General features: G+C 45.0%; 1 protein-coding gene across 1 annotated transcript; it reads left to right on the top strand.

Annotated features, from left to right (window-relative positions):
* ZBTB25 (zinc finger and BTB domain containing 25) lies at nucleotides 1-10,512 on the top strand. Its single transcript, XM_067554927.1, has 3 exons — nucleotides 1-89; nucleotides 4,827-5,006; nucleotides 8,078-10,512. The coding sequence occupies exons 1-3, from the start codon at nucleotides 1-3 to the stop codon at nucleotides 9,207-9,209; spliced, it is 1,401 nt and encodes a 466-aa protein (XP_067411028.1). The 3' UTR covers nucleotides 9,210-10,512.
* Nucleotides 10,513-11,854: the final 1,342 nt, after the last annotated feature.

The raw sequence follows: 11,854 nt of genomic DNA, 5'->3' as shown, positions 1-11,854 counted from the left end.
ATGAGAGGCGCGCCAGGCCCGGCGGGTGCGTGCGCGAGCCGCCGCCGCCTCCACCGGCCATCAGCTGAGCCGGCTGAAGCCTCCCACCGGTAAGCCGCGAGCGCCGCCTGCTCTCCGCCCCGCCGCCCTCCGGTCCCTGCAGCGCCTCCCCGGCCTCGCTCAGCCGCAATGCCGGGGCCGGGGCTGGGGCTGGCCCCCGCCTGGCGCATCCTGGCAGCTCGGGCTGCCTCACGCCGGGTTGCTCCGCAGCGTCCCGTAGCTGGGGCTGGCCGGGCTCGCCTCCCACCCGGCGCCCCTGGCTAGGTCGCGGTGCAGCTCCTCCCGGCCTCTGCCGTGCAGCTGCTGCAGCAGCAGCATCCCGAGAGGCTGGCTCCAGCCTGCCGGGTGCATCAGAGGCTTGGCGCCGCCCGGCTGCCCGCATTCCTGCAAGATGCCGCTGAGCTTAACGCTGGGGCTTTGTGCAAAACAGTGGCTCGTGCGTGAGCCGGTAACGAGCGGGGGGGGGAAGAAATACCACACCACCCATGAGCTGCACTGCAGCCACTACGAGCCACGGCCATGGCAGCTCGCGAGCCGCTGCGACGCGAGCGGAGAAAGTAGCGGGGAAACGGCTGTGGCCGCCGCCGCCTGTGCGCGCGTGTGAGCCGGTGGGTGACTCGCGCCGCGGAGGGGTGCGGACACGTGAAAAGCGAGGCCGGGAGGCACCAGATCCGGGAGTGCTGTGTTATCGCTCGTTTGTACTGGGATAAGGTGCAGGATCTCGAGGCACGTGGCCCCGGGCCCTCTTGTGCCAGGCGCTCACTGTGGAAACACAATAGTGGCCGGTCGTGGCAAAGGGAACACTAGCAGGATAGATAAAGTAGCGGGGAACAGGTCCTGTTTGTTCCCTCCTCTCCCAGCACTTGCCGATGATAATCCTGACTTTGATACTTGCTCCTGGCCCGGGTACCTCCAGTGGTACAAACACATTTCTGTAGGTCACAAAATGGGGAGTGTTGCTGCTTCTGGGCCAGATGGGGCGGGCTGGGGGGAGGAGGGCAGAGGAAGTTTATTTTGTGTGAAAATAAGATTCTGAGTGATGAGTTCTTTGTGACTTTGATTTTTATTTGATTTTGTAATATTTTATTTCTCCGCTGTCTCTTTTATTCTGCTGGATTTGAAATTACTTTACATATGATTAACCTAATCCTGCTCCTGTGGAAATTACTGATTTCAATGGGAGCAGTTGTTGTCCTGTGAACATGCACAGCATTGCTGAACCACAGATACTACTAACAGGGATGCTGGAACGATTTGTATAGTGGGGGTGCTGAAAGCCATTGAACCAAACGGTAAACCCTGGATATGATGGAAACCACTTCAAGCCAGGAGGTGCGGCACCGGCAGCGCCCCTAGTTCCAGCACCTATAACTACGGACATGGGCCAGTCTAGCATACACCGGTGATGGAGAGAAGAGAGTAGACAGGACACTGGTTTGGAAAGCCAGTAAGTGGGGTAGGGCATGAACCCTGCCACTGAATCCCACTCTTACACATGAAAGATCACCAGATAATAAAATGCATGAAACACTCTTCTCCTGACTTGGAAAGATGAAATGCTGAGTTGATCAATTTATAAAAATGCATTTATAAAAAAAGGGGGGAGTTGTTGGAAAAGCTTTTGTGCTCCTAAATGAGTTAGGCACTTACTGATGTTTACAGTGGGTTTGAGGAAAGCTTTGTATTCTGAGCTTTTCTAACTTTGGTTGCTTATTTACCTTTTCATTGCATAGATTTTAAAGGTATTTAATATTCTTAGCTTTAATTGTCAAAACTATATATACTGGGTGTCTGATCCAAGCTCTTATTTTTGATTTTTCCATATTGGACCTTCTGGGGTCACATTAATGGAAGAATCCATGGGGGGGGAGGGAGGAGGGGAGTTGGTTTGATTTGGTTTAGTTTCTCTAAACTCTTCAGAGGTTTTAGGCATTGCCAGAAATCAGTTCTTGGTAAACTAAAATTTTCCCCAAACTTCTTAAAGAAAGGAAATATATTGTTATACACTGTCATCTGCATTTTTATTATTCCTCCAAAGACCTGCTTATTCCATTTTACAGCATGGATTGCCTCCTATACAAATGACTGTTTATTACACAATGGATGTGTTACTTTAGTAATATAGTGTTTCTTCCATGAGTGGATAACAATAGAGTTAAGTGCTTTAATCTGTTAGATCTATTCCTTGCTGGAGATGCCTGAATGGCAAAGGGACATTCTGTTCCAAGCTGCTGGGGGAAAGCTAGCGAAAAAGGTTCTCATGTTTATGTGGATTGATCAGCACACTTATAAAGGGAGTGGGCTGGTGACCTACAGAGGAAAGCCCAGAAACCACCTGTAACCACCCATCTGGAATTTGTACTACAGGAAGTTTGCAGCTATCAGTACCCAGAATTGTTGATTCCCCCTCCCCCCATTTTAAACTGGGATACTGCATTAGCTTCCACATGGATTACTACCTCCATGTAAACTGCTGAGAGCTTCTGATACAGCCTACATGGACTACATCTATCAATGGGTTACATGAAAACGCCCTCAGCCAATAAGGACTCTTAAGACAGCATACAGGGCCTATATACACACAATAGACTCATAATAGGGAATGCAATACCTGAATTCCCCCACAAAGCATACTTCTGTAACAAAGAATTACAAAGCACCCCGCATCCCTGGCAGATTTCTGGACTACATACAACCCCCTGGTGTGTTTCAGAGAGTTAATTTGTCACCCATGGAGTACATTTCCTCTGCCCTCTTGGTACAGTTTACAGGCAGCGTGGTATGCTCTAGCATGGCTGATTTGTGCGGTGTGGCATACTGTCAGGGAAGGCAATGTAAGGCTCTTACTTTTAACACCCCAACACATCTTTGTAACAATGTGTGAGTATCTAGTAAAAATGTCATCACAACTGCTTGTTCCACTGTTGTTTGCACTCCCTGGTGTCCATTCTGAATTCCATGTGGTGCTAAGGGGTGGGAAACACCAAGATGCTGGCGTGTGTTCCACCATTGGCTCATACACACTGCTACCCGCGGCTTGTAACAATAATTTCATTGGGTCATAAGCTGGAAATCTCTCCCATTTGTATATTAATAACAAACATGGAGGCTGAAACGTTCCAGGCTTCACCACTACTTCTATTTCTGCAGCAGGCTGCTTACCTGAGGAGATATCAAACAGTTCCTCTGTGTGTGGACCCAGGTTATTTTGTGGCTGCTCGGGCAGTAAAGCTGCCCTGGGGACCAGCATGAATATCACAGTCACCTCATGAAGCTGATCCCAGAAGTGCAGTTCTCGTTCTGGCTTTCCAATATTCTGTCTTGAGCCACATGATCCGCCCCTCGGCACCAGCCCATCGAATCCCCGGCGCTACTAGTTTGTCCAATATTTCTTGGTACACGTGGTCATTTCTGGGACTCTTACTGAAGTCTTGTTTGTCTCAAATGAGAGATTTACCATAATCTGACTATGTTCCAGTGACCAGGTAACATCGTGCTTGGCACAGGATGACTTCTTCTCACTGGCCATAGCTAATGCAGGGGACAGTTAATTCTGTTTAGTTCAGTAGCCAGAATGAAATGGAAGGGTTAAAAACTGAGCAGCTGTGTGTGAAGGGGGAGGGACTTGCTTCTGTTTCCTGGGAGTTGATTGGCTAGTCTGGGATAGAAAGGCAAGAAACACTGGCCTATGGGATTGTGGGATATCATTTGTCAGACTCTCAGGACTGGTCTGGGGACCTGGCCCAGAGCTGCCTTCACACTGAAAAATGATAACATTTGGACCTGACTCACAGTGGGACACTGGCTTGGACACACCCTCTGTCCCGGCCAGGTCTTAGGGCCTGGATACTGAACGCTTACTGGCCTAGAGTCAGACAGATTTGTGTATGGACAGAAGGGGGTTTGTGCTTGAACCTGAGTTTGAGCCCAGGCTTACATTGCAGTGTAGACATTGCGGATGTAGACATACTCGTCAACACCCAGCCTGCTCTGCCCCAAGCTCTGCTCCGGCCCCAGCCACATCCCTGGCTCGGCCACAGCCTCGGTGCCTGGCCCCTAGCTTGGCCACAGCCCCCAGTGGCTGGCTATGGCCTCAGCCCACAACTTGGCACCCGGTCACGGCCTCGGTTCCCGGCCTTGGCCCCAGCCCCCGCAGCCGTGGCCCTGTTCCCAGCCACAGTCCCTGGCCTTGACTGTGGTCCTGCTCCCAGTCCCAGTTGGGAAGGACGTGTGTGTGTGGACAGGGGTAATGGGGGTGTGGGGTAAAAAGTTTGGGGACTACTGCCTTAGTGGGAGTTTTGGTTCCACCTGTGAATGCAGCATCAAACCTTCAGTGAATAGAGGCCATTGCCTTGGCTAAACAGCTTTCTTATACTATGGTAGTTTCAGTTCGGGGGGGAAAGTCAGCAGTCAGGCCAGAGCAAAAGCAGAGTCCATTTGATGTTAAAGTTTGGGAACCTCAGACTGTTTAGATGAAGCGTGTTCTTTTTAACAAAAAAATCTGGCGTTTCTACCCAGCACAAAGGAAAGTGGAGGATCATTTTTCAATTTCAGTAGACTGGGTTTGGGGCATTCCTAAGATCAGCGGGAGAAGTTATTAAATTGTGGTGCAGATATCACCCCGCAGATGTTAACATGCTGCACTGTCAGAGAACTTCGTTAGCTTTTGTATGACCGTCATGCTTTGTGCCTTTATAACTTCCTTAGTGAAATAAACTGGCCTTTGATACTACTACAGTTCTGTTCACTTCACCAAGAACTCACATTTTGTCCTCTTTCGCTTTTAGAAACGCTATGGATACAGCTAGCCACAGTCTAGTCCTCCTGCAGCAGTTGAACATGCAGCGTGAGTTTGGTTTTCTGTGCGACTGTACAGTTGCAATAGGAGATGTTTACTTCAAGGCCCACAGAGCGGTGTTAGCTGCTTTTTCAAACTACTTTAAGATGATATTTATTCACCAGACAAGGTAAGAACATACATCTTTTCCTGCATTTAAGGCAACATTTTAAATTTGTTCTTCAAAAGGAATTAAATTCTGAAGGAACATTAGCAGAAGGACTAACTGGCTCAGGATTGGTTACCTAAAACAATTATGGAGCTGTAACCCTCTAAAACCCAGTTCATTTCCAGCCTAGGAGGTAGTGTCAGAAAGTCATTATGATCTCACTTGCTTGACCAGCATAAACCAAAGTTCAGGTCCAACAACTGGCATTGCTCCACATTTAAAGAGAGGTGAACAGAGAAACAAAAGTTGAAGAAATATCACAGCTTTCTTAAACGGCAAATGCCGAGAATTGTTCACTGGAGTTGTGTGTACATAGAAATAAATACAATGCTTTCATTACGTGCACATTCTAGGGCACCCCACCTTTACCCTTCTGTGGGCTCAAGGCATAACTTGGTTAATTTAGGCACCCGCACCCTTTCCCAGTTCCTAGGGTTCAGGGCAAAAAGCACCTACTCGTACCCAATTCCTAGGGCTCAGGGTATAACCTTCTGAGAGTTTGCAGGGCCTTTGATCAATGAAAGAGCCTTACGCAGTAATATCTGTAACCTCTATTTATTAAAGGGGACCAAAACAGAACACACACACTAAGCATACAGTGCTCACCACTCCCACTAAGGCAGATGGACTTTTCTTGATGGCCAGTCAAGATTAGATCGTCCGGGGCTCCGGATTCTGCATGGTATGGTCGACCAGGTGATCTTGCAGTCATAATCTTGGACTGTGTCCTGGTTCTGGAATTAGGTTCCAAAGAACTTCCCTTTGAAGGACTCCAGTTTATATAGTTAAAACTTGGGTCCGGCTTAGCTATACCTCAACCAATCATTTTAAACTAAAATCCTACAAGACAGTATTTTCCACCACTGCAGAATAAGGCCTCAGCCCTTACACTTTGGCTTACCATTAGGACCAACGCTGAAGTTTTAAAAATAAAATTGAGTTCAGAGTTTGAATTCATGTTGAACCATAAGACCTGGGAATTGACATTGTATTTATCCACAGAGCATACAAAACATGGGTGGTGGTTGGACAAGTTGCCCTACACACTCTCACCAAATGGCTCTGGGGAGACCAGCGTAGTTCAGTTTCCCAAACTCATTCAGTTCATGTCTTTGCTGTTGCAACTACCAGCAAGGGTAACAGTGCAATATTGTGCTGCTCTCTGCTGACACTTCCAGTTAACAGACTGCACTGAGACCATCAATTCATTTCAAGTATAGTAGAGCGCTGAATATCACTCACCTCATGGTGACATTCACATGCTGCATCCCAGGTGGGTACAAAGAGGTTTTGAAAGTGTCAGTTTCTGAAATTACATTGGATGGCTCCTGAGTTCTAATCCCGCCTCTGACACAGAGTTGCTGTCTGTAGATTTGATCAGATCTTTGTGTGCTGACTTCCCTATCTGCAATTACCACTCAGCAATGTTGAAAACTCTTTGATTAAAATGTATAACATGCTTTGATGGCTGGGAGTGAGAGTTTAGTGCTAAGTGTTATTTATAATCAATACCATTTATTGACATCGGGACATAAAGCTGATAAAATATATACCTATTGTAACGCAGACTGGATAAAATCAATTTTTTTAAACAAAAACTAAATTACTTTTTTAAAATTTAAATTAAATACAGGTTTATATTAAATAAACCTATTTAAAATTAGTTTAAGAATTATGATAAGCTATTTTAAGGCTTAAACTTGTTATAATCTTTTAAAGCCAATTAAATTAAATACAGAATAATATTAAGTGGGACATATTTGCTGCCACTTTTTAAAGTCAAAGCACTGAACTGGTGGAAGTCACCCTCTAAGCATTTGGATCCAGAGTTTGAAGTGCTAAACTGCAGGTTCAGAGAGAATATTTTCTTCATTTTAGTTTATTCAGCTCATTCAGTTCAATGACTAATTCATTTGAAGTTAAGTAACTGATGGGGAGTTGAAAAAGCAGGAAAACTATCTTCATCTTGTAAACTATGAATAAAAATTAGGTGTGAAAGGATGAGATCTAGTTGGTCTGAAATTTTGAAGGATATGGTGACGAGAAACAATCAGTTCAAAGTCACTATCTACAGAAATTTCTTCTTTTGTTTAATAAATCAGCTAGTTTTTAATATAAAATATATTTTGCTAATTTTTATGCACTTTTTTCTTATGTATCCTGCACATCTAAGATATTTTTATTTAATTACAAATTTAAAATGCTGTTTATGTGCATTTTTTATTAAATTTGAATTTCCATCCATCCAGAGTTTGACACAAATCATAAACAAGTAATCATCTAGTAAATAAGAAATACATCATTCATCATTTTCTAACATAATAAATGTAATAATCAAGAATCTGAATACATGTAAATTAATTTATATAATTGCTTAAATAAATGTGTATAGGTATAGTGCATCCTCCTGGTTAGAAAAAGAAGAATGACATTAAGTGAAAAGGTTATAGTTTAGTTGCAAATCAACATGTTTCATTGTTACCAAGCAATGAGAATCAACCTTTCTTTAGGAAAATAGCTAAAAAGTGCAAATGCAAAGCACATTTAAAATTGATGATTTACATCAAGGTTTCCTCCTTGCTAATTAAGTTTGGTGGTTTAAATCACTTTGATTTAAATCAGCCTACCCTATTGAAATTGTTGAATTTATTATTATTATTTGAATATATAGTGACAGTCATAGGCCCAGATTTTCAGAATTGCACACACTATGTGAATTCATAAATTGCTAACTGTTACTGCAGTGGTATGCACAGTCACACTGCATATGCCTGCAAATGACTGAGTGTATGGCTAACTGATCGCTTTCGTGCACAATTATTGCAGTTATGCACAGTCAGTAGAATTACACATGTAAATTGTGCCCATGTCCTTCTCTTTGTGTATGTGTCATGTTTATTTGGAATCTGGAAAACATAACCAGTGTGTGTTTTCTCAAAGTAAATGATGAGCAAGATGAATGCTTAAATGATGGGCCAGGATTATCATTTTAAGAAACAGATATATTTAATCATGTGTTTTGTTTTAAACAGTGAATGCATAAAGATTCAACCTACAGATATCCAGCCAGACATATTCAGTTACTTGTTGCACATCATGTACACTGGGAAAGGGCCAAAACAGACAGTCAACCCCAGCCGGCTAGAGGAGGGCATTCGATTTCTCCATGCAGACTACCTTTCCCATATTGCAATTGAAATGAACCAGATATTTTCCCCAGAGACGGTGCAGTCTTCAAACTTGTATGGAATTCAGATCTCAACCGCGCACAGAGCAGCAAAGGAAGGTGCTGGAGCAAAAGAAAATCTGACAAATGCCGGGAACAGATCTGCTAACCCGGGCGATCACCCACAGTTACAGCTCTCACTTGCCATTGGACTAGATGATGGCACCCTCGAGCAACAGATCACCCATCCTTCCACCCAAGCACCTGGGGCCGCCAAAGCAGCAGAGGAGCTTCAGAAATCATCTGTGTCTATAAAGCAGGAGAAATGTGACCCTGAGCCAGTGGTGTCTCAAAGTCACACATCGCCCTCTCCAGATGTTTCTAAAACTAATCTCAAAATGCATTTATGTCATTACTGTGGGGAGCGTTTTGATTCCCGTGGCAATTTGCGGGAGCACCTGCACACTCACGTTTCAGGCTCACTTCCCTTTGGCGTCCCAGCCTCCATCCTGGAGGGCAACGACCTTGATGAAGTGCAGCCCATTACCGAAAAGGGGGAAGCTATTGAAAGTCACCGTCTCAGTACCTTCCTAATGAAAGAGAATGAGCGTCCGTCAGAACATCCAAGCCATAGTAACACAGAGCCATTACAATTTGGCCAGTTGTCACTAATATCCAAAGACACCGAGCCTGTTGAGTTAAACTGCAATTTTTCTTTTTCGAGAAAGAGGAAAATCAGTTGCACAGTGTGTGGCCACAAATTTCTCCGAAAGAGCCAGTTGCTGGAACACATGTACACACACAAAGGCAAACAATACAAATACAACCGATGCCAAAGGTTTGGTAACCCTGTAGCCCACAGGTTTCATCCTTATTGTGACGGTTGGTCAGATTGCACAGAAAAAGGTTCCAGGCTCTCTCAAGATCACCTCGATTCATCATGTGCATTGGAGTCTGATCTTGCGCAAGAAAATGTTGATACAATCCTCGTAGAATAGCTTTGTTCGCTCCCTCTGATGAGCTGAAACCGTGAATGCTGAAGTTTGTTTCAATGTCCTTCCATTTTGCTTAATGTTCTGTGTACTCTTCTGAAGTTTTCTCTTCACCTAACAGCTCTGTCTGCAGTGAGATGAGACTGTAACAACTATGTACACCCTTTTACTTGTATATTTAAACCTTAAAATCCAAGTTGATTAAAGAACAAGCTGTCTGCAGCAGTGTTCAGATAACTGAGACCTGGTCTATGCTGCTGGCGGTGTCGACGGGAGATACACAAACTACGTACTGAAACTTGTGTATCTCCCATTGACCTCCTACCATTCCCTTACTGCGGCGCCTCCACTGCGCTGCGTCGACAGGACACGCCCTCCAGTCAATGCAGCGTTACTCTCTTGGGGGGTGGATTTACTGCGTTGGCCAGAGAGCACTTCTGGGATCCATCAAGTGGTTCTCCATAGCCCGCTCAATCGATCCCACTGCATCGATCTGTGGAGCCCGACGTAGCCCCATCAGTGTAGACATACCCTTAGATTAATCTTTCGTAAATGTTAGCCTAACTTAACCCAAGTGAAGTTTATGGAAGTTGGTGACTGTGGGGTTTAAGCAGAACTTTAGGACTGTGTCTGTCCAGTAGAATTATTCTGAAACCAAAGTGGTTGAAATGTGTTCAGAGGATATTACTTTTCTTGATTAGTTGTTTTTTTAGATTAATATCACTTCCCTAGAAAGACAGAATACCCCCAAGTACAGCTGTTATGTGGGAAATGAACAATCTCCAGCACAAAGTCGCAGGCTGTTCCCTTTTCCTGATCATCTGGGGGCTGCCGTAGGGACAGTGGCCCTGATTCAGCAAGTATTGACAGTCCCCATGACTTTGAATACATTCTTAAAGTGCAGCATTTGCTTAAATTAGTGGTCCCCAAACTGTTCCTCTCCCACTCCCCCTTACCAGTAATAGAATGTGTCCATGCCCCCCAGGTCAGGAGAGGAGGTCAGGAGCTGAGACTGGGAGGGGCAGAGCTGGCGGAGCTGCGGCACACTATGGCCAGGAGGGAAGGCCGTGGCCAGGGCCCAAGCCCCGGCTGGGAGCAGAGTCGGGGCCGGGAGCAGAGCTGCAGCTGCGGCTGGGCACTGGGGCTGGGAGTGGAGCAGAGCTGGGGTGGGTAGTGCTCCCTCCCTGTCCCTTTGTGGGGGTTGAGCCAGGCCCTGCCATTCCCCAGTTTGGGGACCCCTGGCATAAGTGCTTTGCTGCATGAGGACTAATGTGCATCCTTTCCCATGCCAATCTTGGCAGGCCTCCCCTGTTTGAGCAGTCCCCGCCACCAATGTGGAACCAAATCCTACTGAAGCCCTCTAAAGGGGCCCATTAATGAACCTTCCTCTGTAAGAGGGAATGAGATTGAGGTGAAGAGTCCCCACCAAGAGGATTTAGGGGACACCGTCTCCAAAATCCTTTTCCCCCCCCTACAACTTATTTGTACATATAAACAACTTTGATAAATATGCTCCTAACTACTAGGTTGATGTGCACATTAAAAACCCTTGGATGAGGAATGTTGTCTCTTTTTGGCCTCTACCACCACCGTAATACTGTTTAAATAGAAGTTTATGCCTTTAAGTTATTGTTTCATGAATATCTCAAAAACGTACTCTTCCAAGTCACTTGCCAATGTGCATTCACACTCATGCTGGCCTCTCAGGTTAGTATTTTGCTCTTCTATAGTTTTATTTCATCTGAGGATCACAAACACTTCCTGCAATGCAGGGTATAAGGAGCCTCCAAAGGCGAGTACCATAGGAGAGGAATTCAGGCCAAAAGCAAAATGGAGTAATTCTGATCTAAAGAACAATTTTAAAAAATGTATTGAATGGATGCTAGGAGCCGCTCCACTCTGCTGCTAAAAATGTATTAGGCAGTTTTCCAGAAATGTGCATTAAGACCAGCAATGAAAGCCTCCTGCCCGTTGCCATGAGACTGCATCACTAGAATACACAGTAGTGGGGAGATGGGGAAATCTTTGAACAATGGGGAGAAAAACCTAATGCCAAAATGCCTGGTCCAAATCTCTTTTGAAGTCACTAGACTTCAGCTGGCTCCATTGAGATTGGATCAGGCCCAGAACAAAATCTGAAATCAAATTTTTTTTGAATTACCAAAGCATCATAAACTAATTATTTTTAGGGCACAACTCATCTTGATTTGATTTCTTTATATTACACTCAGTAGAGAAGCGAAGAGCTGCATGGACAGAGACTTGTCTTACAGGTGGTCTCTGCACATCATGGTTGAGGCACCAGCCTAAGGTGATAACAGGGATGCTAACACTGCTGTTCCTTGTTGGTAGAACTCCTTTCACAAACACTGATGCTTGGAAAAATTTGACTTTGAATGGGCAGCCAAGCCAAATTCTGCTTTGTTCCCCCCCTGTAACTTCAGCCTAGGAAAAAAGGTGTGTTTTTAACAGGTTAATATGTGCTAAAATCCTAATGTAGACAAGGCAAATTGTAGTTCTAATATGTGTTAGCTGGTCAAGATAAACACTAGCTTCCCTACTAGTTCATGTGTTTTAAACAATAGACCATAAAAACAAAACCAAGGCTTGATGACAGTAGGACATACAGACACTAAATGCTGCAGGAAAGA

Source organism: Emydura macquarii, unplaced genomic scaffold, assembly GCF_026122565.2.
Source record: "Emydura macquarii macquarii isolate MOO-44397 ecotype Brisbane River unplaced genomic scaffold, CSIRO-AGI_Emac_v2 contig_1551, whole genome shotgun sequence".
In the NCBI taxonomy this organism is placed as follows: domain Eukaryota; kingdom Metazoa; phylum Chordata; order Testudines; family Chelidae; genus Emydura; species Emydura macquarii.
Note: the sequence above shows the minus strand (reverse complement) of the source record. Positions and strands in the feature narration are given on the sequence as shown.